Here is a 10,875-nt window from a genome sequence, read left to right as displayed (position 1 = left end):
ATATAACCTGTCTTATTCTTGTCCGCTATATTAATGGCTGTCCGTGCCTTTCCGCAAATTGCGGAACGCACACACGGACGCCATCTGTGATTTGCGGACCGCAAAACACACAACGGTCGTGTGCATGAGGCCTGACATCAGCCGCTCCTCCTATAATGCTACGGCTCTCTACAGATGCATTATATTGAATAGCTCAGTGGCTATACTAAATTTTTAATCATACGCAATTACAAAAGTATTCAGATTCAGGGGCTGGTTTGAATGTAGATGTAGAATATGTTTTGTGACACAACCCGTTTAAGGAAATTTTATTGTATATATGACTTTACAAAAAAAAAATATATATATATTTTATTATTTTTATTTTGTTCATATGTCTATAAAATGTGTGGGTATTTAATTATCTAGCAGGAATATGTCTGAACCTTTATAAAGAGAAAAAAATCTATATAGCTATGTCTGGAAGTTTTTGCACTATTGTAATACCTGTTCTAATACTGGAAATGGCCCCTATATAATAAGTATGTCATTCTATACCTTGTGTCTTTATTATAATCACAGACTTATGAGACAGCAGTGACACCAGCAGGTACTACACTCTAATACCGTTAGGGTAAAGCCTGTATTACACCTACTGATTTTTCGTTAGCGATCATCTTACAGTATAATACTGCTGCCGATTGCGCCAGTTCATCGGACATCCTAATCTTTTAACATGTTAAAAAATAATTCTTTGCAGGTGGCAGATCGCAGTGTCTAATCACGATCTGCGGGCAAACCCTTGTACAGCATGGGGACGAGTGATGGCATAACGATCACTCCTCCCTATGCTGTGGAGGAGATCGCTGCATGTAAGAGGAGCAGTCTCCTCCACTAGCTAGCAGGCGATTGTCCTGGAAGCCCCCTTTTAAGCCTAGTCCTACTAATGCACTTACCTAGTACTGACCCCTATTCTGGTGGCTGCATCTGCCACATTCTTTCACTGCCAATGAATGCACTTTTGGAGTCGTCAACTTCTACTCTGGATGTTACTGTCCACAGTGTGTATGTAAGAAGTGCCCTTTAAATCTCCATGACTACCTCTGATTGTATATTGATGTCGATCTGTGTTGCATTGTGTTTTCTTCCACCAAAAAGGTAATAAAATATTTGCAACTCTTTAAATTTATTTTTTGTAATTGTTCCGTCCATAGGAAATCACATTTATACAGGAAAAGCTTCACCAGCATCCCAAATCTGTTCATGGGCACCATGTATAGACTCGGAGTCCCTGTTTCGTGTCTTGCACTGGCGCCAATTTTGGATGTTTTAGAAGCTTTTCCTTTCGTAAATATAGAGGGGAAACTGAACCGTTGCATCCGGCAGAAATGTATTCAACCTGTGCTACCCGTATATGAAGGGCGAGCCGGGTACTAGAGGGCTGCCGACAACGTCCCTTACTGCCAGTGCCCCAATAAAAAGCTGATTTTGCCAGGGGAAGCCACACATTTCCCCCTGCAGCGGCCACTACAGGAGAAATATAGGATGACATGGTGGCCATTCAGAGAATTGGACGGCTCGAGTCTGCCAGAAAGGGAGAAGTTCTACATTTAGGCTCCAAGAAGGGAGTTCTGAGTGAGCACACCCTCCCTATAATGACGTTCATATTTCATTATATCTTTATAGCAGATGGAACTTTAGTCTCATCCACAGCACAGACTTATATTTAAAGAATAACTACCTACAGCCACCACTAGAGGGAGCTCACTGCATACTGTGTATACATTGAACTCAATAATAACACAGTGAGCTCCCCCTGGTGGTGGCTGCAGGCAGGCACAATGTTAGCTTTTGAATCAGTCCAAAAGGGGTGGCTGAATTCTAGAGAGAAATGTTCTTTACATGAATATCAATACATCATGCGATGGCAGAAAATGAAAGACTTTTTTATTGTGGAAATGTACAATGTTTTTCTCAGGTTACATGCCTGTAAAGGTAACCCTGAAGACATACATATAGTAACTGGTACAGTAAACACTTGCATGATGCTCAGGATATAAGTATTACATACGGGGGGGGGGGGGGGGGGGGGGGGGGGTTTAACAACTGCTTCTTTAAAAAAATGCACTGATAAACACATTTATTAATGGCAGTATATGTAAAAAAAAAAAAAAAAATAACTAATCACTGTACATTGAGCTGCCGAAATTTTCAATCTATCAATCCCTTACCTACAAATCACTAATGCATTATCTTAGATTACCCATTCTAAACCCCAACCCTTCGCCAAAAACTAAAGTGCAAAATTTAATCAGCTCCTCACTTACTGTACATTTAGGAAAAATCTGATTACTACAACAAAATCCTCATTGTCCCTTCCCTCGGTTCAACCTTCTCCTAAAGGCTCCAGTAATCTGACGAAGACTAGTTACTAGAGACGTTCTGCCTGACATCACCATACTGTAGGTGTTAGGCAGTGTATCCATAGCAACTAGTCAGATGTGTCTCTATTAATCTGATTTTTCTAAATCAGCCGCTAGCACATCCGCAATACCCAGTCCCCATAGCTCTGTGTGCTTTTATTGTGGAAAAAACACGATTTGATACATATGCAAATTACCCTGAGATGAGTCAGGGACAGGACTCCTCTCAGGTTAATTTGCATACGTATAAAATCGGGGTTTTTTCCACAATAAAGGCACATAGAGCTATGGGGACTGGTTATTGTGGATGTGCTAGCGGCCATCTAGCAACCAATGTCCTCAGCTCTATACCCTAAACCACGGTGACAGGTTCCCTTTAATCCCATTTTTAGGAACATAAAGGGAGATTCCCTTTTGGCATCCTATAGTCCAGAAAGGCCGATATTTTGGCACTTTTCTCCAGATAACCCACACACTGAGAATAAGGTACATCCAGTCGAAATGCCATAAAAATCTTTGCTTGGAAACCCATTAAAAAATTTAGTCCCTTTAAGGGCTCTTTCACACGAGCGGATGCTGTGCATGGAATCCGCTGCGTGAAAGAGAGCCAAGCCCCATCCCGGACAGCAGAGACACTGAGCATTAACATCTTTTTACTACAAAATCACAGAGACAACTTTATCTCACTGATTTTGTAGTAAATAGGTCACAGTCATGTTAATGCTCCGTGTCTCTGCTGTCCGGAACGGGGCTTGGCTCTCATTCACGCAGCGGATTCCACGCACGGCATCCGATCGTTTGAAAGAGGCCTAAGGCTACCTGCACACAGGTGTCGGCCATCTTGCAGAAATTCTGTACGAATTTCCATGCAGATTTCTGTGCAATTCCGCACCAAAAAGTGCATGTGTTTTATTTGCAATTTTTAGTACGGTTTTGCCGCAGATCTCGCCCTTGCATTGAAAAGTGTAGAATCTGCACAAACAAGAAAGAAAATGCACATGAGATTTGTGAAAGCTCATAACTTTGCTGGTACTGTGTTACGTTGCAGCTTTTCTGCATGAGAATCTGCAATGTGTGCATCTAGCCTTAAGAAGGTGGAGTGGGGGTCACATTCCTGCGTAAGCACCATTTGGTAAGCACAACTGGTTCGAAGGCTGTATAGGATGTTGCAATCTTGCAGGCGATTGTCGGGAGGGAAGCGTTCCTTCCCGGCAATCACCCGCTCATCAGCAGGGTAGACCTCTGCTATTACATGCAGCGATCTCCTCCACAGTATGGGGATCTGCCTCTGGCAAATGATGATTTTTAAACCTGTTGAAAGATTGAGATTGCCCGTGGAACGTTCATCGGGTAATCAGCGGCAGCATTGGGGCTTATGCACATGACCGCTGCTGTTTTGCGGTTTGCAAATTGCGGATCCACAAAACAGATACCGTCCGTGTGCATTTTGCGGAACGGAACAGCCGGCTCATAATAGAACAGTCCTATCCTTGTCCGTAATGAAGACAATAATAGGACATGTTCTATTTTTTGGCAGAACACGGAATGCACAAAGAGTCATTTCCGTTTTTTTGTGGCCCCGTTGAAGTGAATGATTCCGCATACAGGCAATTGAACAAACTGACAAAAATACGTTTGTGCGCATGAGCCCTCATACACTGCCAGAGCGTCGCTATGATCTGGCAGACTATCTGCCTGTCTAATACAGGCTTAATCCACACGTCTATGATAAGAAACCCCTGAGTACGGCTACTCCCGATTAGTGTCTCCAAACCAGCAGAGCTCAGTTTGTCATTTGGGACAACTCCTGGCACTCTCCCAAGGCGATGTCATTTTGGTTTAAAGAGGAATGGTCTGTTTTAGTAAATACGTGCATTCCCCAAATTTAGGAGCGTGTGTTCTACACTGAGCCGTTCCTCTGTTATTCCTGCTAGAAAAGTATGAATTCTGGGTGTTACCGTTTCCCTTTCTGAAAGAGGTGTGCCCCTTCCCTCACCACGAATTGGACAAGATTGGGCTGAATAGGGACGCCACCTCAACTGGTAAAACCCAGCTGTTGATTTATTATTGAAATTCTGGGAGGAAGAAGAACAGAGCATCGGCCCAATGCAGTGAACTAAGAAAAGAGCATCCACCATTGTTATATTACAGAGGATAGACGTAGGTACTAAAACTGACACGTCAGGAGTAAGGACAGGTGCTTTTTAACATGGGACTGCAGCGAAATGATCAAATCTGCCGATTTCAGTGGGATCGGCTGACCATCTAATGGGTATACGGGTCCCACGATGGCCGATGCTTGGGCAGATAAGGACCGGGCTCCTGGACTTCAACTGCTACTTGGAAGATAAGGTGCTGCCACCAGAGGGGTCTGGCAGTGTTTACTCCCTTCTTCCCACCTGCATGCTCAGCCAGATGTTCATATGTATGGGGGCGTCAACCTACAGCTATCTTATGTATGGCCGGCCTGAGACATAGGCTACGTGGGTGATTTCTAGGGATGTAAAGAGGCAAGACCACCCCCATGTGGAATAGCGCAGAGCTGAATTTGTCATTCACCTATTTGCCTGCAGTCCTATGTAACCCCATGTAGACGGCTCCTTGGCGTGACAAATGTAAAGTCCCGTGACCTTTATATTATGTCGGTATGCAATGTCTATTCATGTGCTGACGCCGACTGGTTCAGGAGACCCCACTGATAGGCCAGGAGAGCTGGGATTGGCAGTCGGTCCTTCGGCTTCTTAAATTCGTCCTTTTCTTTCCTTAAAACTCTCATGACCTCGATCGGGTCGGTCTTCCCTGTGAACTTCTGAACTGCTTCTTCCCTTTAAAAGAAAGTCATATACGTCTATATAATTGTTGGGGCCTGATTTCTGGACGATGTCCCATGGGCCCCTAGCTCACCTAACATCAATGGAGCTGTGTCATCTATGAACTGAAGCAGCATGGCACTTGGTAAGGGTAAATGTATTTTTAAAGGGGGTGTTTCTGCGTGTGTCGATGGCAAGATGTAAGTGTACTTCTATATAATCTAAAAAGGGTTAAAGGTTTATGTTTTTCTCATACGGAGCTTTAAATCCTGCTGCTCCAGTCATACATTTACAAGATAACCCTGTGCTTGCCTGCAGCCACCACTAGATGGCGATAACCACCACTGCACTCCATAATAAATCCATATGTAGTGAGCTCCCCCTAGTGGCTTCTCAAGCAAGATCGTAGGAACCCCCTCACTAGGTGCTTCCTAAATGTCCCTAGGACGTCTTAGAAGCTGTACAGGACTTTTTCCAGTGGCTCTTAGGTTTTGTGACAATCAATACAACTACAGTATTTCAGTAATCTGAAAAGTTATAGCATTTTCCAGATTATTCAACATTATACATGAATATGGTCCGTCATTCATTTGTAGTGCTCACCTTACTCGCATGAAGGGGTTATAAAGAAACTCTTCCTCCAGGCTGGAGGGGACGGTGGGAATGTCATCATCATCGCGAGCCTGGAAGACAACGAGTAGGTAAAATGCATCTTTAATGTTGTTTAAAGGGATCCTCCGCCCAAGTGTTTTTCTTAGTAAAATCTGATTAATAAAGGCGGCCGAGAAGAGTAATTGCCAAATGCAGGAAGCAGCAGGATCTGGACTCATGGCGAGTGAAGGATATAAACACCCATCTCTATGGGGACAAACACCTACCTGCCCTAGTTTACAACATACTCAAGGTTAAATACCCACCTTGGCCCAGGACAGCTTCTCCTTAACATGCTCATTGTCTGGTTCCACCTTTAGGGCAAATTTTAGGTTCCGAACAGTGTATTCATGTCCACAAAACACTTTCTATGGAGAAACAGAGAATAAACAGGTATGTCGTATGATATATGGTGTCATCTGCCAGTAGTTAAAGATGAACAACTGATCCCGAGTTACATCCTGTATTATACTCCAGAGCTGCACTCACAATTCTGCTGGTGGAGTCACTGTGTACATACATTACATTACTTATCCTATACTGATCCTGAGTTACATCCTGTATTATACTCCAGAGCTGCACTCACTATTCTGCTGGTGCAGTCACTGTGTACATACATTACATTACTTATCCTGTACTGATCCTGAGTTACATCCTGTATTATACTCCAGAGCTGCACTCACTATTCTGCTGGTGGAGTCACTGTGTACATACATTACATTACTTATCCTGTATTATACTCCAGAGCTGCACTCACTATTCTGCTGGTGCAGTCACTGTGTACATACATTACTTATCCTGTACTGATCCTGAGTTACATCCTGTATTATACTCCAGAGCTGCACTCACTATTCTGCTGGTGGAGTCACTGTGTACATACATTACATTACTTATTCTGTACTGATCCTGAGTTACATCCTGTATTATACTCCAGAGCTGCACTCACTATTCTGCTGATGCAGTCACTGTGTACATACATCACATTACTTATCCTGTACTGATCCGGAGTTACATCCTGTATTATACTCCAGAGCTGCACTCACTATTCTGCCGGTGCAGTCACTGTGTACATACATTACATTACTTATCCTGTACGGATCCTGAGTTACATCCTGTATTATACTCCAGAGCTGCACTCACTATTATGGGAACTACTGCTCCCAAGAATGCACATCTGTATAGAAGCTGTGTGAAAGAAACTTGGGACGATTTCAGCTCTGGCAGACTTACGCCGATCCCTGTGTCTCTGTGTCACATACCGTCTCGGGGGGCAGTGAACCCAGAGTTTCGATCAGGTTTTTGTACATCTGTTCTGCTGTCCCTTCAAAAAATTGTCCGCAGCCTCCAACAAACAAGGTGTCACCTGGAGGAGGAGATCAGACATTAGAATGACAGGCGACGGTGTGAACATTTATGCAAAAATCACATGTAGAAACTCTGCAGAATATGGTTTATGGAAAACGTGCAGTTTTACCCTGTGGCCGTCACAGCATGCTGAGAGTTATAGTCCTGCAATAGCTGCAGAGCACTGCTCCAACCAACCCACAGGTAAGTGCTTCTTGGGTTATACAGTGTATAGCACCTAGACCTGACCACAGATTGGACGTCTTGGAGATCTGACTGGGCACAAGAATTCACCAAATTACCTGAAAACAAAGCGGGGGCGTCCGGGCACCCATCCTCCCACATGTAGAAGCAGACGTGGCCCGACGTGTGGCACGGGGTGAACAGACACCTCACATTGATGTCCCCGAACTGCGGAGACATTTTAGTTACATTCAGAGGATGGGAATCTTGTGCTGACTAATTAGTCCGTCTTTCTCGCGGCTGCAGTTTGTTACAATGTATCAGGACTGGACTCCCGTTACCTTTAACATTTGGTTGTGAACGACTCTGTGGGTTAATCCCCCGATCCGTTCGTCTGTGCCGTAGACGGGCAGTTCGGGAAACTGCTGTACAAGGTCTGCGTTACCCCGGGAATGGTCTCTATAGGAAAGAATCGTGTAACATAAAAACTACGGATTTTCCACGGCGGTTGGAGAATCTGAAATCCAGATCTCATTGAGGCTTCTTTCACACGACCGTGTGTCCCCCGTGGCCATATTGTGGCCCGCATACGGCGGGTCCGCAATACACGGGACACCGGCTGTGTGCATCCCGCATCATGGATGCGGACCCATTCACTTGAATGGGTCCACAAATCGGGAGATGCGGTACGGAACAGAACCACGGAAAGGAAGCACTACGGAGTGCTTCTGTGGTGTTCCGTTCCGTGCTTCCATTCTGCAAAAAGATAGAACTTGTCCTATCTTTTTGCGGAACGGACGGATCGCGGACCCCATTCAAGTGAATCGGGTCGCGATCCGCATGTGGCTGGCCCGCGGTCAGTGTCCGTGCATTGCAGACCGCAATGTGCAGTGCGAGAGGCCCGACTCTAAAACAAATCCATACGTTACACCCCTTAAGGGCTCATGCACACGAACATTTTTTTTTCTGTGTCCATTCTGTTTTTCACGCGGAACCATTCATTTCAATAGGTCAGCAAAACAAAAACGTAAGTTCCGTTTCCCTATGTCCGTTCCACAAAAAAAATAGAAAATGTCCTATTATTCTCCGCATTACGAACAAGGATAGGGCTGTTTTATCAGGGGCCGGCTGCCCCTTTCCACAAAATACAGAATGCACACGGACGTCATCCGTATTTTTTGCGGATCCGTGTTTTGTGGTCCGCAAAATACATACGTTCATGTGCGTGAACCCTTAACTGAATTGGGTTCGGTGCTCCATCAGGAAGCGGTCATATTCCCCAATCATCCATATTACCTCTACTAAAAATCCAGGATGGCTGCCCTCGGCCATACTTACAGGTGGTGGTGGGTGGTCAGTATGGCTTTCAGGTTCACATTCTCTTTCCGCACGATGTCCAACAACTGCAAGTGGAAAAAGAAGATATCAATCCCCCTAGAGAATCGAGTTCTGCATTGTGACGTCCCTCTGTTATTCCTCCTGGACAAGCAATATGAATTAACCACTGGCGCGCGTTTCCCTGTGCATTCTGATGCAGAGTGCAGGACAGTTTTAGGGATACGCCGCTTGGGTAAGGGGAAACTGTAACACCCCGTTGTCATATGTTTATACAATTACAGGTGGAATAACGGAGGTGAGTAAAGATGAACCAGAATTTAGTTACTTTTTTGTTTCATGAGGATCACAAGTAATATACTAAAACAGACAAGTCAGGAGAGGCGACACAGTCTTGAAGTCCACAACAAAATGGCTGCTCCCAGCATTCACAAGCAGCGGGTGACTTTTAATATAAAATGGGCATAGAATAGAATGAAAAAATTAATTATATATATATACACACACACGCGTGCGCCCCTGGTAAATATACCTCATTAGCCTGTCCTTCAGTGAAAGCAGAGAGACTACAACAAAATGGCCGCCACGCGCTGATTCTAGCCCTTGTATATCTCGGACTTTCCTTACTTTTTTGGCAACAGATGCGTCCACTGCAATGGCGTCTCTTGTGCGTTCCTCTATGATGAGATACATGTAGTTGTCATCCAAGACGGAAATCACCTTCACCTTCATGGCTGCCAGCTGTAAGGTAAGGCACATCGTATGACGGTCTAAAGCACGAGGCTGCACCACTGAGAGAGTCTGTGTACGGCGTGGTATTGTCATGGAGGCCCCGTGTGGATCCAAAATCCCTCTGTGACAATACTGCGCCTGACAGAAGCCAGACTCTCTCAGTAGTGCAGCCTCAGGCTTTGGGCCTGGAACTTTACAAGATCATATCTCAGCTCAGAAGGACGTTACTAACCAACGGTTTACGCATATTTAAAAGGGGGTTGTCCACCTTCGAGGACCTTTCGTCCACCAGACCCCTCCACGTCGCTGGACCTGCGGAGGGAAGTATACTTACCTGCTCTCTGCCGCTGGGTTTCAGCTCATTCAGGCCGCTGCCGCGTTCCGGTCCCCGCGGGTAAACTTCCTGTTTGACAGGGGTCAGCAGTGATGTGTCCCCCGTGTGTCATATCATCGGGTCACGTGACACACGGAGGACACGTCACCGCTGCTGCCAGGCAATGGTTTGCAGAGGGATTCAAAATGCGTCAGCGGCAACGGGGGGACCAAAGGAGAAGCAGGTAAGTATGCTTCTCTACACAGCTAGGGCGGCATGGGTGAAAGGCCCCCCCAAGTGTCTTTTATAAATTATGAATGCAGGTTGTCACGGCATGATGGGAGTTGTAGTCTCACAACAGCACAAAGGTCACATCAAGTCCCACAATACCTTGCAACTACAGGCAAGCCTATGCAAAGCGCATCTGACAGTTCCTATAACGACCACTAGATGGCGCTAATAAAACCCCCTCATAGGACACCCCGTAGACTGGGGTTCCCCCCTGAGCCCGTCAGTCTGCACCAGGCATGTGACGTCACCAGTGACTCTCCCCACCCCGCCACAGAACGCCTGCAATACCCGTCAGAGTGTAAATGGCGGTGCCCGGTGGTCTCTCCTCCCTTCTCCCCTCCTGGAACGCAGCCCCTGGACTTTGGACCTTTTATCTCGGGCGACATACAGCGATAATGTCACTTTGACAGATCAAGGCAGGAGACAGCTGATTGGCTGATGACGCATCTCCCCCTCGGCTTCTATTGGTTCTTTGTGCCCAGCCCCCGGGATATTAAAGTTTTCACCTCACGTCCGCCATCTTTAATCAGGGAAATTCTCCCAGTCCGTATACATTTTGTGGCGAGTTTTCATTGTGCGTTCACCTATGCGTCAGTTCATCACTGTGAACGCTTATGGCGCGTCTTCTATACAGAAATTTACTTCACTTCCTTTGAGGTCATTTGCCCTTAGCGTCAATGGCCGCTTGTGGATCGCTACTCCTGAATATTGATTGGCTTCCGATCCGTCAGCTTCTTTTCAGGATTGGCTACCTTGTCTAGAACGTGATGACGTAGAACCTTGGTTGGCAGCGTCGGCTGGCTGGCATAGCGCC

General features: G+C 45.7%; 1 protein-coding gene across 3 annotated transcripts; it reads right to left on the bottom strand.

Annotated features, from left to right (window-relative positions):
* Positions 1-3,870: 3,870 nt before the first annotated feature.
* Positions 3,871-10,785, bottom strand: LOC122945848 (hydroxyacylglutathione hydrolase-like protein). Of its 3 annotated transcripts, none has more exons than XM_044305097.1 (9): positions 9,792-10,785; positions 9,353-9,466; positions 8,729-8,793; positions 7,732-7,849; positions 7,510-7,618; positions 7,123-7,226; positions 6,130-6,231; positions 5,816-5,895; positions 3,871-5,227 (listed from the first exon to the last, which is right to left on the bottom strand). In XM_044305097.1, exons 2-9 carry the CDS (start codon positions 9,455-9,457, stop codon positions 5,059-5,061), a joined length of 852 nt encoding a protein of 283 aa, XP_044161032.1. In that variant the 5' UTR covers positions 9,458-9,466; positions 9,792-10,785; the 3' UTR covers positions 3,871-5,058. The 3 variants fall into 3 exon arrangements, with proteins under 3 accessions (XP_044161032.1, XP_044161031.1, XP_044161030.1); XM_044305096.1 differs by having other exon boundaries at positions 10,350-10,780; XM_044305095.1 differs by having other exon boundaries at positions 9,353-10,783.
* Between the last annotated feature and the right edge of the window lie 90 nt (positions 10,786-10,875).

The sequence above is a fragment of the Bufo gargarizans genome, chromosome 8 (genome assembly GCF_014858855.1).
Source record: "Bufo gargarizans isolate SCDJY-AF-19 chromosome 8, ASM1485885v1, whole genome shotgun sequence".
Classification (NCBI taxonomy): domain Eukaryota; kingdom Metazoa; phylum Chordata; class Amphibia; order Anura; family Bufonidae; genus Bufo; species Bufo gargarizans.
Note: the sequence above shows the minus strand (reverse complement) of the source record. Positions and strands in the feature narration are given on the sequence as shown.